Below are 27512 nucleotides of genomic sequence, written 5' to 3'. Positions count from 1 at the left end.
TGATCACGCCATCTGACCAGTCTGACGCTGTCCTCCTTAAGTGTTAATGGTCCTCTTCACCATTTACCACCCCACCAATTTTCATACCATTCACAAACCTACAGATCAATCTCCCCACATTCAAGTCCAAAGCTAAATCATTTGTTCAAATGTTCATAGAGCCTGTTCTGAATGACAATTGAAATAAAGCACAAGAAAACAATTTTAATTGTTTGTGTTCCACCTACAGTCTGCTGGAAATCTTAACTACTTTTTAATCCCTAACAGTATTTTGTATTTGACCACCAGAAGATTTACTTTTTAGATTCAATTACTTACAGTGTGGAAACAGGCCTTTCGGCCCAACAAGTCCACACCGACCCTCCGAAGAGCAACCCACCCAGACCCTTTCCCCTACATTTACCCCTTCACCTAACACTATGGGCAATTGAGTATGGCCAATTCACTTGACCTGCACATCTTTATGACTGTGGGAGGAAGCTGGAACGCCCAGAGGAAACCCACGCAGACACTGGGAGAATGTGCAAACTCCACACAGACAGTTGCCTGAGGCAGGAATTGAACCTGGGTCCCTGGCGCTGTGAGGCAGCAGTGCTAACCACTGTGCCACCTTGCAATACCCAAAAAAGCTGATCAAATCACAATGTGGGATTCACACATACTGTCTAGCATCCCCTGTCTTTGTTTGTGCAATTCATTATCTCTGCTGTAAAATTTTAGTATATTTACAGAATATTTTTATTACTGAATCACACAGCTTGAGTTTTTAAAAAAATGTTTCTATTGTCTCTGGATCCGATCAGACCCAGAATTTATTGTGTCATGTACATTTATGAATAATTGAGAACAGTAATTGTTTCTGAAATAGAGCTGTGCTGTATAAAATGCAGAAGTGCGTCAGTGATTTGGTGCAGCTTGTTGAATTGTTAATCTGACAAAATGCAATCTCTTTGTTGAAGATAACACCTTGTGTTTTGGAGGTTAACCACAGGAGGCTAAAAAATGTAGCCAGAACCCTGTGCCATCAAAGGGCAGTTGTGGCCCGCATCTACTCTATCTAGGCAACAGGAAAGTAATTGTGCTGAAGACTCATGCTCAGTGAGAACAGTGAGCCAGATCAGTTCAATTGCTCTAGCAATTAGCTTTGTGGTATGCCAACCTCTGAACAAACATTCTCTTGTACATGTCATTACGTTACAGTTCAAAAGTACCTCTAGTTCCATCAAATAATATTTTTTTTCCTTTTTTCCATTTCACAGTGGAAACTATTTTTTGTCTTTATTTGCCACACCATTGACAATACAAGTTTTCTTGGTTTGAGTTTTAATTGCTGTGTAAAATGGTTGTAGCTGTTGTGTACAGGAGTATTTTTTTCAAATAAAAGGTTCAGAACATTTTTAAAATTAGAATTAAATTCTTTGTTTTTATTTTGCTTTATTTAAAATCAAATTTACTTTCTTTTTCTAAATTTTTTTTCTTCCTTCTTGTTGGTATAGCTCCAGGGTTTGTTGGTGATGGTGTTCTGCCAAGTGGCTGCTGCTCTTTTGTCAGCATTAATAATAAGCTATCCAACCATGCAGCTGTTTTAGTTGATCCTGATCTCCTCTCCTTCATCCCCCCCCCCACCGCCGTCTTTGTCACATACACCCGTACCTTCCACTCCCCCCGAGCCCCCCTGCATATACTCTTATGGATACCAATTGGGAGTCAAAACATTGGTTGCTTCTGCATGCAGGCACTGAATAGCCTCTCTTCTATTTCCTCCAGAAAAGTCCAAATGTGGCAGGCATTTCCTCCAATGTCACTTCCCTGACATTGAACCTGGCACTTTCTGCATTTAGATATGCTTCCTCCACCAACGGAATGAGTTTAAATCTGCTTCACCTTGAACAGAGAATGATTAATACTGCTTATAGTTTTTTTTATCTCCCAGGGAATTTATCACACGCCGTATAGTTTGCGTGTTTTAACAAAGTAAACAATTCTCAGAACAGAAATAAAGGCTCTACAGCAGTATGATTTGACCAAGTTTCCTTACGTTTGTGAGCTATTAACAGCGAATGGTTATAATCAATGTAAGCTTTGGAACTGATGATACATGAGTGCCACTGTTGTGTTAGGGAACTAGGTCCTCTACTTATTGGCCTGAATCTTCCACACCCATTCTGCCCTAATCCTAAATGCAAGAACATTCTTAGTGTGCATTTGGAATCTTCCATGCAAACTGTGGAAAGCACTTTTTTTCTTCTGACAACATGAAGCTTAGTGGCTAACCAGCCTCTTCACTGAATTTAGAGGCAATGCATAGTTAAGTCAATAAGGAGGAAGTAATAGAGTTACACCCCATTAGCTGAGTTGAAGCAACAGAGCAGAGCTGATACAAATACAGTGAGAAGGAACTCAGCAGGTCTGACAGCATTTGTGGAGCGAGTTAGTATTGTGACATCTTTTCCCTACATACATCACCACTCCCTTTGCCTTTTGTTCTGTGACACACATGATCCCAAGACACCCAGAGTTGATGTATCTCAGATGCATGTAACCTGATCAGCATTTTTGGGCACAATGGTAATATCACTGAACCAGTAATCCAAAGGGTCAGAAAAATGCTCTGGGGCATTGGTTCAGATCTCACTGTGGCAGATGGTGAAGTTAGAAATTAGTTAATAAGAGTCAGGAATGTAAAGCTAGTCTCAATAATGGTGACCATGAAACAATCATTAATGGAAGGAAATCTACCATCATTATTGGACCTTACATGTGATTCCAGACTATTAACTGCCCTTTCTCTAAAATGGTCGAGCAAGCCACTTAGTTGAACCGCTTTTATGGAGGGATGACAAATGCTGGCCCGTGCAGGTGGCAACTATATCCCATGAAAGAAGTCAAAGTGCACAACAGAAAATCCTTTGGCATTGTATACGTGTACTTTGCATGATGATGCTATGCTTCCCATGTGCTTACAGTTGAAATCTAAGGAGTTAAGATTTGCATTCAGTAAGAAAAGATGCTTGTAAGGAAGTTCCTTAATCATCAGTTTGAATACACATTTTTGCTGATTGGTTGCCTGATTATGAACTGTGACATCTTGCACACTGTGTTTTTAAAATATTTCTTTACAAAGGTAATTTTAGTTGACTAGATTTAAGTGGATTACAACAAATAAAGTTTGGGTCAATGCTTCATGTGCAAATTTCTCAGAGTCATAGAGATGTACAGCACAGAAACAGACCCTTTGGTCCAACTCACCCATGCCGACCAAATATCGCAACCCAATCTAGTCCCACCTGCCAGCACTTGGCCCATATCCCTCCAAACCCTTCCTATTCATATATCCATCCAGATGCCTTTTAAATGTTGCAGTTGTAGTAGCCTCCACCACTTCCTCTGGCAGCTTATTCCATACACGTACCACCCTCTGTGTGAAAAAATTGCCCCTCTTATATATCTTTCCCCTCTCACCCTAAACCTATGCCCTCTAGTTCTGGACTCCCCCACCCCAGGTAAAAACTTTGTCTATTTATCCTATCCATGCCCCTCATGATTTTATTAACCTCTATAAGGTCACCCCTCAGCCTCCAATGCTCCAGGAAAAACAGCCCCAGCCTATTTAATCTCTCCGTATAGCTCAAATTCTCCAACCCTGGCAACATCCTTGTAAATCTTTTCTGAACCCTTTCAAGTTTTACAACATCTTTCCGATAGGAAGGAGACCAGGATTGCACACAATATTCCAACAGTGGTCTAACCAATGTCCCATACAGCCGCAACATGACCTCCCAACTCCTGTACTCAATACTCTGATTAATAGAGGAAAGCATACCAAATGCCTTTTTCACTATCCCATCTACCTGTGACTCCACTTTCAAGGAGCTATGAACCTGCACTCCAAGGTCTCTTTGTTCAGCAACACTCCCCAGGACCTTACCATTAAGTGTTTAAGTCCTGCTAAGATTTGCTTTCCCAAAATGCAGCAACTCGCATTTATCTGAATTAAACCCCATCTGCCACTTCTTAGCCCATTGGCCCATCTGATCAAGATTCTGTTGTAATCTGAGGTAATGCTGTCCACTACATCTCCAATTTTGGTGTCACCTGTAGACTTACTCACTATACCTCTTATGCTCCCATCCAAATCATCTTAACCTCCCTTGACAATCTTGCATAACAGAAAATTGGTGATTTCATTTGGAGATTCATGTGAAATTTCTGTGTATGACCTGAAATTACTTCAGTGGCAACAGTAACCCAAAATGGTAAATATTTATTTATTAATTAAACAATAAAACATGATATTGTGAAAATTTAGTTGTGTCCTGATGGAAGGGTGACACATTGATTCTAAATAAATTTGGAGGAATATTTTCCATAGAAACATGCAACTTTTTATTTTTTTCAATTTAATACTAAACTTTGCTCTATATATACAGGGTTGTGGTGGAGAAGGTCAAAGAAGCATCTGTTTGAAATAAAGACCAGTACAGTATATTAGTTAAATTGAGAATAATTCTACTTGGGTTGCTAGTTCTTAGTTTGAGTACACTGTGTTTATCTTGTTACATATTTTCCCCATCTGGTTTAGTCTTGTATCTGAAAGAGAGAAAACATAAAATACTTACATAGAGGTTTTACCTGGGGCTTTAATTTAAGATAAATTAATATTGACATCCTTTTTGTTTTACCTCTGCTCTCAAAGCCAGGAAATTCAATTAATATTTGCATGAAATTTCTTCCGTGGGACATTCTGAGGACTTTGTATGAATTAATAAATTGAGCATTATATCAATTTATCAAAGGCTCCTATTAAAATATCTGTTACAAAAATGTCTTTAATCTTTGGAATGCTTCTACAGCACAGATATTAGAATGTTCTTTATAATGTTCCCTTTGCTTGATAGAAGTATGCTAAAATCTAGAAAAATTTACTCTTTGATTATATAAAAGGATCGGTTCTGGGTCCACTGCGTTTCTTCATTTATACAAATGATTTAGATGTGAATATAGGAGATATGGTTAATAAGTTTGCAAATGATACTAAAATTGGGGGTAGTGGACAGTGAAGATGATTATCTCAGTGCAATGGGACATTTATAAGATGGGCCAATGGGCCAAGGAGTGGTGGATGGAATTTAATAACAATAAATGTGAGATGTTCCGTTTTGGTATGGCAAATCAGGGCAGAACTTCTCCAGTTAATGGTAGGGTCTTGGGCAGTGTTTCGAAACAGAGAGACCTAGGGGTGCAGGTTTATAGTTCTTTGAAAGTGGAGTCGCAGGTAGACAGGGTGGTAAAGAAGGCAGTTGGCAAGCTTGTCTTCATTGGTCAGAACATTGAGTACAGTAGTTGGGATGTCATGTTGCGGCTTTATAGGACATCGGTGAGGCCACTTTTAGAATACAGAAAGTTCTTCTATACATTGACAGTTGCATTCTTGTGTTATAGAGGAACACAAGAATGTTATAGAAAAATCGCACTTAAACAGTGCTTAAAGTGTTGACGATGTAATCGCATTACAGCCAACACTTATTAAAAGTTCACACTTTCGAAGCGATGTCCCCAGTTCATCAATAGCAATAACAAAACTCACATTATAGCAGAACAACCTGTACTGAATGCAGTTCTGGTTGCCCTTTTATTGGGAAGATGGTGTTAAACTTGAAAGGATACAGAAAGGATTTACAAGCTCAAAGAGGTTGAGCTACAGGGAGAGGGTGAATAGGCTGGGGCTTTTTTCCCCATGAAGCATCAGAGGCTGATGCTTATAGAGGTTTATAAAATCATGAGGGACATGAATTGGGTGAATAGCCAAGGTCTTTTTCTGAGGTTGAGGGAATCCAAAGGTAGAGGGCATAGGATGGTGCATGTATGGATTGAGGAAGTGAGAGGCATAGATAGAGTTAATAGCCAGAAACTTTTTCCCAGGGCAGAAATTGTTAACACGAGGGGTCATAGTTTTAAGCTGTTTGGCGGAAAGTATAGCGGAGAGTTGTGAGAGCATGGAATGCATTGCCAGCAGCAGTTGTGGAAGCGAGGTCTTTGGGGATATTTTAAGAGACTACTGGACATGCATATGGTCACAGAAAATTGAGAGTTTGTACATTAGGTTTATCTCACATGAGGATCAATAGTCGGCACAACATTGCGGGCTGAAGGGCCTGTTCTGTGCTGTACTGTTCTATGAAATGGTGGAACTGGCTACAATTACAACATTCAATAGGCATCTGGATGGGTGTATGAACAGGAAGAATTTAGGGGGATATGGGCCAAATGCTGGCAAATGGGACTAGGGTCAGAATGGGATGTCTGGTCAGCACAGATGAATTGGATCATAGGGTCTGTTTCTGTGCTGTATGACTATATGATGTGGCTGTATCATTATGGAGGTTTGTCTTGTAATGATTTGCAAAAATAAAAAGATGAACACTACAATTCAAAATCGGAATTTTGTTTTATATCATGTGCAATCTTGTCAACAGACTCAACCAATTACATAGCAGCAACTCCTGATCGTCATTTCGTTTTGTCAGTTCGAATAAATGTTTTTCAAACATTATTTAATGGCAATGCTAAGCTGATTGCTTTTTGGAAAAAAAATGTACTTGAATTGTCGAAAGCAATTTCCTATGCTTCTCGAAAGTGCTATTTCCTATAATCACTGCATCTGCATATCAGTGTGCCTCATTTCATATTTTACCTGACCAAGCACGATCACATAAGTATTCTGGATGGAAATGATACTGGAATCCACAAAATTAGTTTGTCAGATTCCAATTCTTTTCCTTTGTTTCCTCAGTTGTTACATGATCCTAAAGTACTGATGGATTTCTTTCCCATCTCAAGACTTTGGTCACTTTTCCGTTTCTTCCTGATGCACAATCAGGGCTTTAATATCATCTGAACTACTGCAATGCAGCAACTTGTAGGCACCACTGGCTTCACGATGGTTTCCCTTATTGAGTAGCTGTCACTGTCAGTGTAATTCAGTGCTGTATTGGAGGTTCTCCTACCTTCCTTCACTAATTTGCTTTGACTGCAAGGTTACTAACTCTTAGAAAATGCAATTCAGGAAATCTTCAGCCTCATGTGATTGATCAAGAGTTCCTTCTGCAAGTGGAGATACTTGGGAATGACAACAGGCTATTCAGCACATCAAAGACTGTTAAACCATTCATTCGGATCATGGCTGATCATCTACCTCAATGCAACTTTTCCCTATTTTTTGCATCTCCTTCTATCATTCATTTCCAAATGTGTGTTGATGTGTCTTGAACATGCTCAGTTACTGAGCTTCCACTGCCCCCCTTGAGGTAGAGTAACACCACCTTCTAAGTGAAGTAATCCCTCTTCACCTTGGTCTTAAATGACCTGTTCCTTCATCTGGGACAGTGTCTCCTGGTTCTAGACTCACTGACCAGGGATAGAAATCCTGCTATTCCCAGCCACAGAGCAGCTGGCCAGTCAGACACTGACAGCTAAACTGGTATGTGGCTGTTCTGGAGAATGGGGTCAGAGTCACAGAGCAGTAAGGGCAAGAGAGTAGCTTTCAATAGCCATCCCCTCGCCTAGATACTGGGATCCTCAGCCCAACTGTAAATGCATTTGAATCAGCAACCCGTCCCTTGCCAAAACCAAAGAGAGCAGACAATCCTGACTGGGCTTGCTGAACAGGGGAACTATGGGAGAGCCAGCCTTTGTTTTTTAGAGTGAACAGAATATCTAACACTCCTGTTTTTTTTTCCTTTTCTCAGAGTGAACAGAACCCCGTCATTCCTGTTTATTTTTTTTTTCTTTTCCCCACACAACCGCCTTACTGCGGTAGTGCTTATTTTTCCCCAGCACCCATGTTGAGAGCCAGACTCATTCCTGAGCTGCCACTGAATTCCATTGCGCCCTGGATCATTGATGTCAATTGGCTCATTAATGACATATGGTGAACAGGTGATTTTCCGACATGGGTTCCTTCCTGCATCTGAATTGGAGAGAAACTGATATGTGACCTCTCTGGGAGCTGATGACATAGTGGTAGTATCTATACATGCGAGCCAGGAGTCTCTAGTTCAAGTCCCCCTGCTCCAGAGGTGTAATAATAACATCTTGGAGCAGATAGATTAGAAAATAGCTATGCAGCCTCTTCTACTATTAAGTTGCTATGTTTCCTGCAGATATGGGCTGCTTAGGATCCAGCCCTGGTTGTCAGGTCACAGGTGTCACTTTTTTTCATATTTACAAACATGTATCTTAAGATGGAACAAACTTGTGGATGTTTTATCCTGGATTCTTATGACCAATTTAAAATGAATGAAAAACCTAATTAATATCAATTTGCAAGGATCTGTAATAGCCTGGATTACCATAGTGACTAGCGCTGAAAATGTGTTGCTGGAAAAGCGTAGCAGGTCAGGCAGCATCCAAGGAACAGGAGAATCGACGTTTCGGGCATAAGCCCTTCTTCAGGAACGAGCAAAGTGTGTCCAGCAGGCTAAGATAAAAGGTAGGGAGGAGGGACTTGAGGGAGGGGCGTTGGAAATGCGATAGGTGGAAGGAGGTCAAGGTGAGGGTGACTGCCGGAGTGGGGTGGGGGTGGAGGGGTCAGGAAGAAGATTGCAGGTTAGGAAGGCAGTGCTGAGTTCGAGGGATTTGACTGAGACAAGGTGGGGGGGAAGGGGAAATGAGGAAACTGGAGAAATCTGAGTTCATCCCTTGTGGTTAGAGGGTTCCTAGGCGGAAGATGAAGCGCTCTTCCTCCAACTGTCGTGTTGCTATGGTCTGGTGGTGGAGGAGTCCTGCATGTCCTTGGTGGAGTGGGAGGGGGAGTTGAAGTGTTGGGCTACGGGGTGGTTGGGGTTGGTTGGTCCGGGTGTCCCAGAGGTGTTCTCTGAAACGTTCTGCAAGTAGGCGGCCTGTCTCCCCAATATAGAGGAGGCCACATTGGGTGCAACGGATGCAATAAATGATGTGTGTGGAGGTGCAGGTGAATTTGTGGCGGATATGGAAGTATCCCTTGGGGCCTTGGAGGGAAGTAAGGGGGGAGGTGTGGGCGCAAGTTTTACATTTCTTGCGGTTGCAGGGGAAGGTGCCGGGAGTGGAGGTTGGGTTGGTGGGGGGTGTGGTCCTGACGAAGGAGTCACGGAGGGAGTGGTCTTTTCGGAACGCTGATAGGGGAGGGAAATATATCCCTCCAAACGGACCCCACCACCAGGGATATATTTCCCTCCCCTCCCCTATCAGCGTTCCGAAAATACCACTCCCTCCGTGACTCCCTCGTCAGGTCCACACCCCCCACCAACCCAACCTCCACTCCCGGCACCTTCCCCTGCAACCGCAAGAAATGCAAAACTTGCGCCCACACCTCCCCCTTACTTCCCTCCAAGGCCCCAAGGGATACTTCCATATCCGCCACAAATTCACCTGCACCTCCACACACATCATTTATTGCATCCGCTGCACCCGATGTGGCCTCCTCTATGTTGGGGAGACAGGCCGTCTACTTGCGGAATGTTTCAGAGAACACCTCTGGGACACCCGGACCAACCAACCCAACCACCCCATGGATCAACACTTCAATTCCCCCTCCCACTCCACCAAGGACATGCCGGTCCTTGGACTCCTCCACCACCAGACCATAGCAACACGACGCCTGGAGGAAGAGCGCCTCATCTTCCGCCTAGGAACCCTCTAACCACAAGGGATGAACTCAAATTTCTCCAGTTTCCTCATTTCCCCTCACCCCACCTTGTCTCAGTCAAATCCCTCGAACTCAGCACCGCCTTCCTAACCTGCAATCTTCTTCCTGACCTCTCCGCCCCCACCCCACTCTGGCCTGTCACCCTCACCTTGACCTCCTTCCACCTATCGCATTTCCAACGCCCCTCCCCCAAGTCCCTCCTCCCTACCTTTTATCTTAGCCTGCTGGACACACTTTGGTCATTCCTGAAGAAGGGCTTATGCCCGAAACGTCAATTCTCCTGTTCCTTGGATGCTGCCTGACCTGCTGCGCTTTTCCAGCAACACATTTTCAGCTCTGATCTCCAGCATCTGCAGTCCTCACTTTCTCCTTACCATAGTGACTACTAGAACAATGGCCTTATGAAAACAGTTGCAACATCACATCTGTGCTATGGTCTCCACAGGACTCACGTCAACACCACAGGAGTTCTGCTAATAGTTCAGAAAATTGCTCTCCAGCATTTCACTGTTAAATGTTTGTTACATCGAGAACAAAGTAAGGATAGTAATTTGCAAATGAGTAGCAGGCTGTCAGTTTAACTGAGACATTATTGTAAGTATACTCCATTATGTTGAAAGAATCATTCTGTATGAAACACTGTACAATCAACATACCAGTCAGAAAAAGAGATATATTGAGAAATACTGCAATTGGCCTATAATGTTTGCTTAGCTATTTGACAAAGTTACAGAATGAAGAGTCCGTGGCATACTCAACAGGGTGGGGTGTGGTACGGGTGAAGTATTTGGCCATATTGACCTGTCCATTGTTACGGTGGTCAGGTTTCATGAACCAGGTGATCTCTTTCTGCCTTTGTTCATGCAGAGTGCTACATACTCCAATCAGAGCTCAGCTCTACTCGGTCTGTCAAGGAGCATGCTTGGACACTAAGAGCAGTACTCTACAACCAGCTCAACACAGAAACTCAAACAGCAGGACATCCCAAACTTGGATAGCAAGACAATCTCAGAGGAACTCTCGGGGCTTGCACGCTGGATCCCAGTATATCAGCGGAACAAAGAATTTTGAGCAGACCTAATTGGAAAAGCGAATTTGATATTCGAAACAGAGTCTACAGTCTTCAGGACAAACGAGCAAGGTGCAAAGCCCTGGCCTCCCCAACACTGACGGCTTGTGCAGTATTTGCAATCGATTGAGTAAATTGAGACGTGGCCTAATGTCATACAAGCGACGACATCAGATTAGACTGTAAAGTTGTCTTGTTATTCCTCTCATTTTTACTGAACACTCATTCACTCAAGAGACAGGAGAATCTATCATCATTCTTTGATGTACAGTGCCAGGAACATGTGCATCTATTTAGTAATTCTTGTATGGAATTACTCTGACCAAGTGATGTGAGGTGTGTACAACAGCTGTAGACAAGTTGTCAATTGCAATGTATCATTCTTTATGAACCAAGGGCCAAACACATCATATTATATTGTGGTGACTGAGTGGATCAGTGTAACTCTGCTGATTGCTTTCTTTTCTCTCTCATCCCTTTGGGAAGAGTCAGGCCATTATGTACAGTGCAAACAATAATAACCAAAATGTCTTTGGCACAGTACATCACATATTGGAAAAATAGTGTAGTGTATTTCTCTCTTAATTGTTTTTCCTTGTAATTCTCAACCCTTGTCTCAAGAGGATTCTCTACAACAATTTTCTTTACCCAGCTAAAGATCCCCACAATATGAGTTCACTCAGTTTGTGGGCTTTCTTTCTTCATAAGGATAAAATAGGTGTTCAGTCACTAAAGCCCCAGTAGCCTGGCAAAGTATGAGACTTAAATAATGTGCCAAGAATAACCACCCATTGTGCATGCAGTAAATGTAGGCAGTGCACTTAATCAGATTGCAGAAACCTCAGTTATATTTTGTAATATTTGCCTGTGATTTATCCACAAAGGCTGCGGTCAAATCATATATGAACTCTCAAGAGTACACCATTTATTTTTGTATAGATGGGATCTGTGCATTTCATCCCTTTCCTTCTGCCTCATTGTTCCAGATTCTTTCACATAGGATGGATATCCTTCCTTGTTTTTACTGCGGTTTCATTGGTGATCCTTGTGCTATTGGATTGATTGGGCTGAAATCAAGGACTCCTCTAGTTGCCACAAGAAACCTCGATTACTATTATATTTTTTTGAACCCCTCAGTTGGGGAATCAAAATGAGCTATCCGATGTTACGTTTTCAAGCTGTCTTTCATTTTAAGTTAAAGGGAAAGGAGATCATGTGACCACCTGAAATCTGCTTGACAACATGTCCTGGTTGGTTAACATTGAAGGGATGCCCACATTGTGTTCCAGGGCAGTGCTGTAAGGTGTTTGTGGTTAATCACAATGGCAGCAGTGTCCTTAAGTTTGCTAAAATGAAGGACTGCAGATGCTGAAGATCTGAAACAAAAACAGAAATTGCTAGAGAAACTAGCAACTGTGGGGAGAAAGCAGAGTTAATGATTTGTGACCCTTCTTCAGAACTGCTGGTCTTATACTCACAGTGAGTGGTCAACTCCCAAGTCTCTCAAAGTCCCAGAAAACTATTGGAAATATCAGGCTGAAAATTGTTGTGCTGTAAATTGTCAGTTTACTTCAAAGCTGAAGTTTAGATAGCTATTAGAATTTCTATCCAGATGCAAGTCTAATATGTTCGATGTTGCTTTGGAAAGAGTTCAGAAGCAGCCATGTTTGACTCAGGTGACAGGCTTAGCTATAAATCAATGCCCCAGATAGACTACAGTTCTGTGCAGCCAGGAGGTGGAAGTTGCTGCTTGATCTTTTGGGCTACCACAGCCAGATAGATGAAGGCGGTGATCTCTAGGTGAACTAACACACCCTTGCAGCTATCTAAAGATTCTGGAAGATTCATTCTGGAGCATTCAAAGGGGAAGAGTCATTGGAACAGTTTTTATTCATTTATTAGATTAGATTCCCTACAGTATGGAAACAGGCCATTTGGCCCAACAAGTCCACACTGACCCTCCAAAGAGTAACCCACTCAGACCCATTCCCCTACCCAATATTTCCCCCTGACTAATGCACCTAACACTATATGCAGTTTAGCATGACCAATTCACCTGTCCTGAACATCTTTGGATTGTGGAAGGAAACCCACGGGGACAATGTGCAAACTCCAAACAGCCAGTCGCCTAAGGTGGGAATCGAACCCGGCTCCCTGGTGCTATGAGGCAACAATGCTAACCACTGAGTTACTGGTTGTGTGTTTGGGAAATTCTCTGAAATCTAAGGATAGTGCCTTGATGTAGCCACTTGGTGAAACTGGCAAATATGTGAATCCATTAGAAGCTAACAGCAGTTCCATTTGTTGTATGGATTGTCATTCTGTCGAGTATGTGAGCGTAAATACTCCTTCTATAGTTTAGAATGCGAAAAGAAAATAGTTTGTTGCAGTAAAATTTAGCCATTATCCAGAAGTCTTAGTTTCTCTATTTTAGTGGATTCTGTTGTTCTTTATTTTGAATATTATGATTTGGGATTTGAACTACAGTGATTTGAAAAATCCTAAGATTTTTGTTCTTAATCACCTCTATTGGAAATACTGTTTAGATCCACTCACACATTTTCAAAATTACAGTTGGTAAAATCAAGCCATTTCAGCCATTTCTGCAACTTATCTGTTGTCTTCAGAATAGAATGGAAATTGATTGTCACATGTACTTTTACATGAAAAATCCAGTGAAAAGTTTTACAAGTCGCCCCCCCACTTCTAATGATAGAAGTCATATATAATAATAATAAGTAAAATTAAGACAAAGTCTATCACAGTTCAGTTAACGGCTCCTGGGCTCGGGGAAGGCCGATTTAAGAACAATGGAATACCAGACATTGCAGCTGGGATGAGACCACCATGCTGGGCCACTGGATTTAGGCCAGGGCCCACCGCCAAAGCAGACCACCATGCTGAGCCAAGACCAAGACTCCTGGATGAGACCCCCTGTTGGGCTGTAGGAGTACCTGGACACTGAAAATAAAGGAGACTTCCACACTGAGGAAAAGACCATCACGTCAGGAAACCCCAGGCTGCAGCGAAGTTGTGTCTGGTTCATCTTGATGTTGTTGCCGCTGCCACCGTGGGCTTAAAAGAAAGTGAAGGAAAAAAGATTTTTTTCAAAAAATGGGCAGAAAGAAGGAGAAAGCCGATAGGAGCAGTTGAGCCCTGGGCTCGGCCCCACCATCTTGGGGGGAAAAAAACCATATGCAAGTGTGCCCTGAATGATAGGGTGAGAATATTGTACCCTGCATCAGATGTCTGCAATTGCTTCCTTAGTTTTTTAATGCTTTCTTAATTTTTGGCAAACAAAATCTTGATCAGATAGGCCAAAGGGCTGAGAAGTGGCAGATGGAGTTTAATTCAGATAAATGCGAGGTGCTGCATTTTGGGAAAGCAAATCCTGGCAGGACTTATACACTTAATGGTAAGGTCCTGGGGAGTGTTGCTGAACAAAGAGACCTTGGAGTGCAGATTCATAGCTCCTTGAAAGTGGAGTCGCAGGTAGATAGGATAGTGAAGAAGGCATTTGGTATGCTTTCCTTTACTGGTCAGAGTATTGAGTACAAGAGTTGGGAGGTCATGTTGCGGCTGTACAGGACATTGGTTAGACCACTTTTGGAATACTGTGTGCGATTGTGGTCTCCTTCCTATCGAAAGATTTTGTGAAACTTGAAAGGATTCTGAAACGATTTACAAGGATATTGCCAGGGTTGGAGGATTTGAGCTATAAGGAGAGGTTGGATAGGCTGGGGCTATTTTCCCTGGAGCGTCAGAGGCTGAGGGGTGACCTTTATAGAGGTTTATAAAATCATGAGGGGCATGGGTAGGATAAATAGACAAAGTCTTTTCCCTGGGGTGGGGAAGTCCAGAACTAGAGGGCATAGGTTTAGGGTGAGAGGGGAAAGATATATAAGAGACCTAAGGGACAACTTTTTCATGCAGCAGGTCTTGTGTGTATGAACTGAGCTGCCAGTGGAAGTGGTGAACGCTAGTACAATTGCAACATTTAAAAGGCATCTGGATAGGTAAATGACTAGGAAGGATTTAGAGGGATATGGGCCGGGTGCTGGCAAGTGGGACTAGATTGGGTTAGGATATTTGGTTGGCATGGACGAGTTGGACCGAAGGGTCTGTTTCCGTGCTGTACATCTCCATGACTCTATGACTCTAAGACTGACGTTGTTCCTTTCATTTTCCAGATTGGCGGTCTAGAATTCCCTCCCAAAAAGCTGTTTGGTAACCGCGATGAAAGAGTGATTGCTGAGAGACGATGCCACTTGGAGGTATTGTTTAGATTTTATCCAAATGTAACAACCCTTTTTTTAAGTTCAAATTACTCTAGTCAACATTGAACACTGCTACAGTCCAACTCAAAAAGCATTACCAATTGTTTTCAGTAAGCACAGAAAAACAACAGAAGTAACCTGTCTGTAGATCAAAGACCATAGGGGTTGGGCGAACAGAACTTGTTGCAAGTTGGGATGCAGGCAAGAGTGAGCTGAAATGTATGGAAATTTAAATTAGGATAGAATACCATCATTTAAGATAATGATGTAACTGATCAGATCACTACTTGTATAAAAGCAAAATACTGCAGATGTGGGAAATCTGAAATAAAATCAGAATATGCTGGAGAAACCCATCAGGTCTGGCAGGATCTGCAGAGAGAGAAAAACAGTTAATGTTTTGAATCTGGTATAACTTCTTCAGAGCCCTTCAGGTCGCAGCTCATTATGTATCGCACCCGCTTACAAACAAGACTGAGGCTGGCACTTTCAGACTGGCAAAGTGTACCTCAAATTAACCTAGAAGAGTCAGGTATCTTAAAACATTTCAACACCACATGAAACTAGTATTTTCAAACTATTACTATCCAGTAACAAAGTGGTGTTTCCACTAACAGGATGCTGCCTTCAAGTCAAAACGTCATTCTACCTACCACACAAGTGAGTAATGTGGTATGTGAATTTCTGTACCAGAGTGATGAGAGGTCCTTCGGCTATCTGTCCCACTGTCTGGTGGAACGTGACAAGTAAAACATTCATGTGGCTGTTTGTAATGAGTAGAGTGCTGACTATATCCAAACACCCTGCGCTTGTAAAGCTCAGAACATAATGTCTACCATTTTCAAAAATTTGACAAGATGTACTGAACAGTCCTGACTTTGCCAAGTTTTACATTAAAAACGGATATAAGATTATGAATCTGGTTTTCAATGTGGCTCACTTACATTTGCTAGAAGCTGTTTAATCAAACTTTGGAACCCTTCCTCTGTTGGAAAAAGGAACACGTCCAGGCATTGTGATTTTTTTTAATTGAACCAAAACATGGAGGATAGGAGTTGCCTGGCACATTCTCCTGGGCATTGCCTTGACCAGTCAGAGTTGACTTGCCAACCAATAAACAGTGTTTATTCTCTTGCAGGAAGGCCTTTGCTCTGTTTGAAATTTTGCTTTCTTTTGTTTGTCCTGATGAGTGCAAGGCAGAAAGCATCAATACCTGGTCCCTCTCTATCAGCTTTTGGTTGACAAAATACTCAATATTGTTATTTATGGGTATCAGAGAATATGAAGTTAAATCACAGATTTACCACGATCTCTTTGAATAATGGCAGAACAAGCTAAAAGCTTTAAATGGTCACCTCTTGTTCCTATGTCACTAAGTTAGAAATGATCCATTTAGTAAACCCACAATATAATCAGAAAATAATACAACACATTCAGATCAATATACCTTGTGCTAACTGTTTGGAATTTAATTGCTCGAATTCCTCTGTCTTCCACTACAGCCTATAAATGCGTCCCTTCAGGACTTACATCAAATTGATTTTTGAAAGTTATTATTGCATCTGCTTGCCCTACCTCTCACCCCCTTTCCAGATCCTGCTTACTGCTCACTGTGTAAACAAATATGTCTTCCTCTCATTGTTTTGCCAATGTTACTGACTGTCCTCACAGAAGAAACCACTTCTTTCTGTTGACTTGATCAAAACCTTTTGAGAGTTATGATACAGATTCAATCTGTTTATTCTGTTTCTCTTTTAGAGATACCTCAGGAACTTCCTCACGTTGATGCTAAAGTCTCCAACTTCACCAATAAACCCACACGGCAAGGACTTTATACTGTCGAAGCACAGTCTGTGTGAGTTTACACCCTTCTTCAGGAAAGGAGTTTTTGACTTCAGCAGTCATGGCACTGGGTAGCTGTGTAAGATAACCAAAAGATTTTACCCATTTTTAAAAATATCAGGACCAAAAACAGTGCCTTCTCAACACCAGACTAGATTTTTGAAGCAAGGAAGCGAATCATCTACTGTTCGGCAGTTTCATTATGAAAGGTATCTCATGTCTTATGTTTACATTGTAAAGCACCACCATTTGTTATATAAAAATATGTACAGTGAATAAGCTCTTTTTAGTGTTTAAAAATAATTTTGATTTGTAGTCCATTGAGTAAAATTCTCCAATTAGAAGTAAAAGCTTACATTTCACCAAACCAGTAGGAAGCAATTGATAATTGCAGTGCTGCTTGGCACAAGCCAAACTCTGTTTATCTAGATTAGTAACAATGGTTAAAATGGCTGACAATGGGCTGTGGCAGAGAATGGATGGTATTGAATTGGCTGCCTCTTATACTCATCACCTTTCCCTGTTCCACTGCAGACAATAGAACAGGATCTTTGACATTGCATATGACAATGACACTTCCTCATTCGGCATCACCACCTCCACTACTGACTTTCTAATTTTTGCAGACTAACAAGCAAAAGTAGATTTTTTTAAAAGCCTAGTTCATCTCACTGATGCACAAAGTGGAACACAAGTGTTTTAACAAAAGATCCATTCCTACTGAATACATATCTTTTTTCATCGGCTATTCCAACATGAACCATTAACTAAATACTCTGGTTATCATCAGTTCACATTAAGAGTACTCTTCTTAGAAAATGGTTAGTCTTGACCTTTACATTTTTAGTTTATTCTGATGTTTTTGAACACAATGGAAATGCCGTTTAAAGATTTTAACAGATTATAGGCCCATTTGAGAACAGGCTTATTGATCTAGTAAAGGTGCTTATAAAGTACAGTAATACTGTATATGTACAGTATAGCTACTGTACAGTTGCCCTAACTACTTATAGAAGCCTGCGAATGTATAATTATTTAATCTAGTCTGAATATCATAATGCTGCTTACACTGACCAATTTACAAGCTATAACTCTTCTAAATTTGAACAATAGTCACCTAATACATGGGGAAATTGGCTCCCTATATATGGACGTCATGGCTACAACAGATTACTGCTAAAATTGTATCCACTGTTTTGGGAAATCACATGGGAATATTGTGAATCAATGCCACACAAACTTTTTTATTCACCTGTAAATACACATCTGAAGCATCCCAGCATCTTTTAATTGATGCCTTTTTAAAGGTGTTTGTTACACTTTTAGAGGGATGCCTTCCTTAAAGTCACTTAGTCTTATGAAATTTCAAATGAGATTTGGAACTGACAATGGGCAAAATAAAAAGTGGTGGGTTGGAAATTTGTCCTAGACTGTGGCAGAGAATAGATGATACTAAATCAGTTGCCCATTACACTCAGCACCTGATACCTGTTCCACTTTTGACAATGGAACAAGATCTTGGCTGTCTCATGGGCAAAGTGGCAGTGTCCCACCTCTGAGCCAGGAGGTCTGAGTTTAAGACCCACCTCCCCCAGAGGTATGTTGTAACATCTCTGAAACAGGTTTTCAGATATTGCATATAACAGGCAGTCTGATATGCCTCTTCATTCTGCATCACCTGACGCAAATTTCTACTCCTATTTTTAATTTTGCAGACTAGTAAACAAAATAATTTAAAAATTGTTGTTCTTTTTCACTTATATACAAAGTGGTGCTATTTTAACCAAAAGAATACCCCAACTGATTTAATAGCTAACTTACACAATGGGATAGTCATTTGTTGTAAAAACTAGGTCTTCAACTGAAAACTTTGTAGTTCCAAAAATTGGGCAAATGCACCCATTTAATGTCTGTGCCAAATGTTATTGTCCTGTTAATATGAATAGGCTCTAATTTTGCAGTCCAGTTCAAACTCAAGAAACAGAACTCTGTTTTTCATGCAGAAATTAAATAGGGTTCTGTCAGCAACACAGCAGAATGATTGATTTGTAATTTGTTTGCAAGTCATAAGAAAGCAAAATTGAACAGCACGTCAAGGAGCAAGAGGTCAAATTTTGGCTTGTTTCCACTTCCAATATTTAAATGCACAGCTTACTGCAGTCAAGAATTTGCATTGATACAGTGCCTCCGGTGTGAAATGTCACAAGACACTTTGTGTTCAACCTTTGACACTTGCTGAGACTGCTGACCTTTGTGGTGATGTAACTAACACTCCACTCGCCCTTCAGGATGAGTTGTGACTCGGTATTAGCATGAGAGGTCCTAGGAAATCTGAGCTGACTCCTCTATCAGTGCAGACTTGGGCAGAAATGAACTACAGCAAGAAATACTGGGGATAAAAAGAAAGGTGCTAACATTACATTTTATATAGCTATGCAGCATTAGGAATTGGTGTCGAATCACCCACCATTGTAGAATGAAGTTCTGTTGAGCACATCTATTGTTGTTACAACCATTCTCTTGGTTTATTTGTATTTTTGTTCAGTAACATTGTCACGTATTTGGGAGGTAGCCGTTGGTTAAATGAAACCGTGATTGTCAAAATCCCCAGTTAAATGTAGATGTTACTGAACTACCAATTATAGTAACTTGAAGAAACTATTGTAGACACATTGGAGACAGGATACCAAAGTTTTAAATCATTCAGTTACGTTTTCATTCTGTAGCCTGCAATATATTTAAAAACGTTTGCTATGCTCATGATAATCTTTCTCTTCAGTGCACCATCAAATTTTTATAAAAACCGAAAGAACTGCGGATGCTGCAAATCAGAAACAAAACAGAAATTGCTGGAAAAGCTCAGCTAGTCTGGCAGCATCTGTGGAGAGAAATCAGAATTATTGAACCGCCAGTTTGAGGAAGGGTCACTGGATCTGAAACATTAACTCTGATTTCTCTGCACAGATGCTGCTGGACCTGCTGAGCTTTTCCAGCAATTTCTGCTTTAAATTCAGACTCTTATTTTCACTGCTCAAAGCTGCATAGGTGTGTGTATTAACTTTTCAGTTTTTCACTTGTTTCAAATATAATCACTTCCTCGGCTTCCCATTATGAGTTATCATTAATCAAAGATTTACAATTGGTCATCTCAACTTATTAAAATTCCCACATGTGAATAATTCTGCTGTGCAATAGCACTCATAGCTGCATGGTAAAGAGCATAGGAGAGAGCCAAAGTTACTATGTGGTGGCTGGACAGTTAGAAAAACACAACATTATTACTCAATACATTACTATGTACCAAAGCACAATTTCACCTTACTTTCTGCTTGGAAATGCAGCTCCTATTGCATGGGAAAGCTTGAATAAGTTTAGTCCAAGATGGATTTTTTTTAAAAAGGTTGAAATTTGATCTGTGTGTAATGTGCAATAAAAGTAATCCCAGCCACACCAAAGGCATTTCACACCATATTGTCTCATGAACTTCTATTAAATAGGAAAATAGTCATCTTTTTCATTAATTTTTCAGGTAACCTGATTGCAGAGAGCTGGTAGAAACAATCCAGTGTTGTTATAGTACATCTTTTCACCACGTTATGAATGCAAAATGTTTACTGTATGGGATTTGTGGTTTCTTGTAGATTACTTAGCTTCTGTAAACCAGGATTAATGAATAATGGTCATTACTACTTTTTAGTAACTTTCATGTGAAGAGAGCTACACTAAACAGTTTCTGGTTTACAAGTTTTACATTTATAATATAGTTGTGACAATCATTAAGTTCATTAAACCAGTTATGTTCCTGATTTAGGCTGGTTCTAATGTTTGTACTTGGCTACCGGGTAGACTGAAAAGGAACAAGAAAACAATATAAATATTGTAAATGGAAAAATGAGTAAGTTTTTTAAAAGTATTTTTTTAGTGACTATGGGAATTTATTGAGGGTCCTGTATCATTCAAGATGATCTATTATATCGTGTATATAAGCATAAATAATGCAAATCTCAGCCTGATTATGCACCTAATTGTATAATCATTTATAATTTATAACTGCAGTGAAAGCACTTTCTGTGTGTGTTTTTATAGTGTTTAAAACTGCTATTTGTAAACTCACTGACCTCAAATAAAACGTTAAGCTGAACAGCTGCTGCCATTCTGCTCCTTCTTTGCATAAGAACTAAAAGCTTCATTTATGAAGGAACAACATTTCAGATGTTTGGAAATAAGATTCACTGTTCTCAGGGGATCAATAGAAACATTGCTGCACAGATTGTTGGTGTCAGCACCATATGTATCAAACAACTCACCTACCAAGGGCACCAAGCAAGTTTACTTCCTATCATCACACTTTTTGAGCTGTCTGAAAACTTATGGGAATAAATGTTATTCCCACAGATACTTTGTCATGTCCCCTCACTGCTTCCAATTACTTCCCAATTTGATGATAGTCCTGTTGAGTACAAAAAACAGCCGTCTCCAGTGGGAGCTTTTCATTAATGCATGAACTGTTGTTCCTGCAAGTTATTACATGGAACATGGGAGTGATCGATAGTTTGTGCAGTGAGTAGAGTGATGTAGAATGTTACCTCTGAGAAATGCAGGTTGGAAGAACATTTTTATTCTTAAATCATTATGACTTGCAAACGTCGAACCAACATTAGAGATATTCAGTAGAGAACTAAAGGACCACTTGACTGCTCCTCTCTGACCACCTTATGCATCAACTCTCCACCAGATTACCATATTGCTGCAGTGGGCGATGTCTGAGAGGCTTGACCGCAAGTCACCAAGGCTTCTTTGATAGCACCTCCAAGTTCCTGTCCAAAGCATACGCTAGTATAGTGCTGGAAAAGCACAGCAGGTCAGGCAGTATCTGAGGAGCAGGAGAATCGACGTTTCAGGCATAAGCCCTTCATCAGGAATGAGGCTTGTGGGCCAAGGGGACTGAGAGATAAATGGGAGGGGGTGGGGTTTGGGGGAAGGTAGCTGAGAAAGCGATAGGTGGATGAAGGTGAGGGGGAAGGTAATAGGTCAGAGGAGGGGAGTGATGGACAGGTCCTGAGGGCGGTGCAGAGTAAGAGGCTTGGGCCTGGGATAATGTGGGGGGCCGGGAAATGAGGAAGCCGTTGAAATCCACATTTATTCCATGTGGTTGCGGGGTCCCAAGGCGGAATATGAGGCGTTCTTCCTCCAGGTGTCGGGTGGTAATGGTTTGGCGATGGAGGAGGCCCAGGACCTGCATGTCCTTGACGGAGTGGGAGGGGGAGTTGAAGTGTTCAGCCATGGGGCGGTGGGGGTTGGTCGATGTGGGTGTCCCAGAGATGTTCTCTGAAACGATCCACAAGAAGGCGTCCTGTCTCCCCAATGTAGAGGAGACCATACCGGGTGCAACGGATGCAGTAGATGACATTGGTAGAGGTACAGATAAATTTCTGACGGAGGTGGAAGGATCCCTTGGGGCCTTGGATGGAGGTGAGGGGAGCGGTGTGAGCACAGGTTTTGTACTTCTGTGGTGGCAGGGAAATGAGCTAGGAGTGGGGTGTGGGTTGGTGGGGGACGTAGACCTGACGGAGTCACGGAGGGAATGGTCCTTTCAGAACACTGATAGGGGTGGAGAAGGAAATATAGCTCTGGTGGTGGGGTCTGTTTGGAGGTAGCGGAAGTGGCAGATGATGATGCGTTGTATGCAGAGGTTGGGGTGGAAGGTGAGGGCCAGTGGGGGGGGGGTGTTCTGTCCTTGTTGCATTGGGAGGGGTGGGGGTTCAAGGGCAGTGGTGCGTGAAGTGGAGGAGATGCGTTGGAGGACATCGTCAACCACTTTGCGCTCATGGAAGGAGGCCATCTGGGATTTTGAGGTGGAATTGGTTATCCTGGTAACAGATGCAACGGACAAATTAGGCATAAGGGATGATGTTTTTACAGGAGGTAGGGTGGGAGGAGATGTAGTCTAAGTAGCTGTGGGAGTCAGTATGCTTGTACTCTATATGTCTGTTGTTAGTCAGTTGCCAGAGACAGTGATGGAAAGGTCCAGGAAGGGGAGGGAGGTTTCCGAGATGGTCCAGGTGAATTTAAGGTCGGGGTGGAAGGTGTTGGTAAAGTTGATGACTGTTCAACCTCCACATGGGAGCACGAGGTGGTGCCAATACAGTCATTGATGTAGCGGAGGAACAGGTGGGGGTGGTGCCGATGTACATGGACTGGATGTACTTGGTGAAGATGAGGCGTTGGGGGCTGGAGAAATAGAAATGTTAGAGGAGGTGAAGGGCATGGGTGGTGTCATGAACATAGTTGGGGAGTTCCTGGACTAAGGGGGACAGGACAGTGTCGAGTTGTATGCCCGAAACGTTGATTCTCCTGCTCCTCGGATGCTGCCTGACCTGCTCTGCTTTTCCAGCCCTACACTCTAGACTCTGATCTCCAGCATCTGTGGTCCTCACTTTCTCCAAAGCATATGCTAACTTGACTTCAAAATACATCTTTCATCATCACTGGGACCAATTCCTGCAAGTCATTAATGGGCCATCTCTGTAGGATTCACATGAGCTCAACATTTCAAGAAGGCGGACTTTCACCACCTTTTCAGTGACATTAGTAATGACCAACAAATACTGGTCTTGTCAGTGATGACCATGTCCTGTGTAGAATAAACAGAAAATAGTCAACTTACAACTAAACCAATAAACATTGCAGCAAGACCGTGTTGCATTTGTATTGTGCTTTTCACAATATTGACTGCCAAGATTCTTCACAGATAAAAGTTCTTTTGAACTGCAATCACTGTTGTAAATGACAATTTTCACACAGCAACATCCAGTAAACAGCAACAGTGGCTAAATGACCAGAGAAGATCATCCTCGTGACATTGAGAAAGGTGTCATCCGACTCCTGAAAGCAATTCTTTTCCTCTTCTAATAATGTGCTTGGATGTTTTATGTTCATTTGAGTAGATTGGTCCTCCATTTAATCTTCTCACCTGAAAAGGAACATCTCTGACGACACGGCACTGCATCGGTGCTACACCGAAGTGTCAGCCTAGGTTACCCACTCAACAGCCAGGACAGGAGCTTGAGTTCACAGCTTTCTGATTCACAGGAAGAGTGAATCAATGCTGAAACAATGCAAGGAATAAATCTGGATTCTGTACGGCAGGCATTGAAATTACACATTTCAGCTAGAAAATGGTTGATCAGCATAAAATTGATCCAAATCGGAGCAAAATGTTTTCTGTCTTTAGTCCAAAGCATTAAGGGGAACTAAACATTATAGCTGCAGGTCACATGTTCTCAGTTCTTTTTGGCAACTTTAATGATTTTCATTGAACCAATCTCTCAGTTTCCTAAATCATGATGTTAAGACATAATTCATTCCAAAGTCAGCTAAAGAAATCCTAATGGTGCATATTGTTGACATTATTACATCCATCCAGGACAAGCCTAACAGAGGCATGCATGAGAATTCCTAGAAGCATGGCATTCCAATTGGAACTCTATCAACAAACACATCAACTTGGATCCCATTAACCACCCCCTGAGAAAAAGAACCAGAAATGACATCACCGCAGGAAATGATGTCACCACATGAAATGACACCACCGACCCAAGGAAGCGCAAACATGTAAATAGAAAGTGGGCCATGCCACCAGTGCTTCATCCAGTGGCTCACTGAAGATGTTACCCAGTATGGTAATGAAACGTCTGAAAATGAACCATCCAGCTTAGCGAGCAAACCTACATTTCAGAGTGTAACATGATTATAATTCGTCAACGATGGAAGCTGATAATCTTGGATTTCCTGTTGGCTTTCAAAAAAAAATCAAGACAAGGCACTCATTGAAATGCAGATTGACCAGAGCAGATCCCTGACCACACTTTTTCTTGAAGCATTGATAAAGATGTCACCTGTTCGACATGAATGGAAATGTGGTCAATCTCATAAAATGGCCTGACAATTCATTGGCAATACAATAAAAGCAAGAAAATATCTGAAAGAATTGAATAAATTGCTTATAATCTATTAATTGTTTATAATTAATTTATCCAATGTAAAGAAATTGTTTTAAACATTTGGAATGAAAATTAAAGCATAGGCGATCTACTTTGATGATTTTCAGACTCTAAGAGCCTGATTTACTATTTATTCTCTTCATGATAGAAGCTGCAAATCTCAATAGGTTTTTCTCCATTAGGCTCCAGTACTTTTGAAATGGTGTTTATAATTGTGATAATATTTGCACCGAAAGATTAAAAGTTGAAATGCAAAAATTTCTAATTTTCTGTTTGGTTTACTTCCTGCTAACCGGTTTCTGCTTTGAGGGAGAACACATTACGAGCACAAATAAAAACAGAAATTGCTGGAGAAACTCTACAGGTCTGGCAGCAACTGTGGACAGAGACATACAGTTAACGTTTTCAAGTTTGATGTGACTTCAGCGTCGGAATTTAGCAGTTCTGAAGAAGAGCCACGTCAGACTCAAAACATTAACTCTGTGCTTTCTTTCCACAGTTGATGCCAGACCTCTTGAGTTTCCCCAGTACTTTCTTTTCATTTCAGGCATTTACCATCCACACTATTTTGCTTTTGCATAACCAACATATACTCTCAAACAACCTCATAAAACAGCTTTATCTGTACAGTTTAAGACAATTGTTTAAACCCTGCAGAAATCATGTCTGACAGTAGGCAGTGTCCCTACCTCTGGGCCACAAACTCCAGGTTTAAGTAAAAACCAGAAGAACTGTGGATGCTGGAAATCAGAACCAACAACAGAAATTGCTGAAAAAGCTCATCAGGTCTGGCAGCGTCTGTGGAGAGAAATCTGAGTTAATACTTCAGGCACTGAGGAAGGGTCACTTCACCTGAAACAGCATGGTTCGCACTGATACCTCACAGCACCAGCATCCCGGGTTTGGTCGCACCTTCAGGAGACTGCCTGTGAGGAGTTGGCACATCCTACCTGTGTCTGTGTGGGTTTTCCCTGGCTTCCTCCCACTATCCAAAGATGTGAAGGTTAGGTGGATTGGCCGTGCTAAATTGTCCATATTGTTCAGGGGTGTGTAGATTAGGGGTATCAGTCATGGGAAATGTAGAATAATAGGACAAGGGAATGGATCTGGGTAGGATACCCTTTGGAGAGTCAGTGTAGATTTGTTGGGCCAAATGGTCTGATTCCACAATGATACACTGCCTGTGATGTTAACTCCAATTTCTCTCCACAGACGCTGACAGACCTGCTGAATGTTTCCAGCAGTTTCTGTTTTTGCTCAGAGTTTAAGTACATTTTTCTCTACCCACAAAGGACTTGTTGACCTCAGAAGGAGTGTACATCACACTGCCTGGCCATCTGATAATCTACCCATGAATCATTCCACCATCACCACAAGAAAAGAAAGTGTACGTCAGAGTGCTGTTTAAGTAAAGTTGAACTCCTTGATACAATTTCTCCCCAGTGTCTGTTGCTTTCTACACAATCTATCAATTTTCTCGATGTGGAGATGCTGGTGTTGGACTGGGATGGACAAAGCTAAAAATCACTTAACACCCAGATTATAGTCCGACAGGTTTATCTGAAAGTACAGTTTTTGGAGCGCTGCTCCTTCATCAGATAACTAATGGGGCAGGATCATAGGACACAGAATTTAAAGTAAAAGATTAAATTGTCACACAACTGATGTAATTTATTGAACAAACTTAGATTACTGTTATCTTTAATCACTTAGAATGGGGATGCAGGTTTCAATTGATTTAATGTGTAAATCCCAGAATTTACAGAGTCATAGAGATGTACAGTATGGAAACAAATCCTTTAGTCCAACCCGTCCATGTCGACCAGATATCCCAACCCAATCTAGTCCCACCTGCCAGCACCTGGCCCATATCCCTCCAAACCCTTCCTATTCATATACCCATCCAAATGCCTCTTAAATGTTGCAATTGTACCAGCCTCCACCACTTCCTCTGGCAGCTCATTCCATACACGTACTGTGTGAAAACGTTGCCCCTTAGGTCTCTTTTATATCTTTCCCCTCTCACCCTAAACCTATACCCTCTAGTTCTGGACTCCGCCACCCCAGGGAAAAGACTTTGTCTATTTATCCTATCCATTAACCTCATAATTTTGTAAACCTCTATAAGGCCACCCCTCAGCCTCCGACGCTCCAGGGAAAACAGCCCCAGCCTGTTCAGCCTTTCCCTGTAGCTCAAATCCTCCAGCCCTGGCAACATCCTTGTAAATCTTTTCTGAACCCTTTCAAGTTTCATAACATGTTTCTGATAGGAAGGAGACCAGGATTGCACACAATATTCCAATAGAGGCCTAACCAATGTCCTGGACAGCCACAACATGACCTCCCAACTCCTGTACTCAATACTCTGACCAATAAAGGAAAGCATACCAAACGCCTTCTTCACTATCTTATCTACCTGCGACTCCACTTCCAAGTAGCTATGAACCTACATTCCAAGGTCTCTTTATTCAGCAACACTCCCTAGGACCTTACCATTAAGTGTATAAATTCTGCTGAGATTTGCTTTCCCAAAATGCAGCACCTCGCATTTATTTGAATTAAACTCCATCTGCCACTTCTCAGCCAATTGGCCCATCTGACACAGTCCCAGATAACTTAACGTTTTATCAGTATAA

At 41.6% G+C, this 27512-nt stretch overlaps 1 protein-coding gene across 2 annotated transcripts in view; it reads left to right on the top strand.

Annotated features, from left to right (window-relative positions):
* The window catches only part of kif16ba (kinesin family member 16Ba), a 133120-nt gene extending 112106 nt beyond the window's left edge, over nt 1–21014 (top strand). For both annotated transcript variants that reach the window (XM_072581525.1, XM_072581524.1), the window contains 2 exons: nt 14945–15028; nt 16790–21014. In XM_072581525.1, coding sequence (XP_072437626.1) covers nt 14945–15028; nt 16790–16948 — 243 coding nt within the window. In that variant the 3' untranslated portion in view covers nt 16949–21014. The remainder of the gene's footprint in view (nt 1–14944; nt 15029–16789) is intronic.
* Nucleotides 21015–27512: the final 6498 nt, after the last annotated feature.

This window comes from Chiloscyllium punctatum, chromosome 11, assembly GCF_047496795.1.
Source record: "Chiloscyllium punctatum isolate Juve2018m chromosome 11, sChiPun1.3, whole genome shotgun sequence".
NCBI classification, from domain to species: Eukaryota; Metazoa; Chordata; class Chondrichthyes; order Orectolobiformes; family Hemiscylliidae; genus Chiloscyllium; species Chiloscyllium punctatum.
Note: the sequence above shows the minus strand (reverse complement) of the source record. Positions and strands in the feature narration are given on the sequence as shown.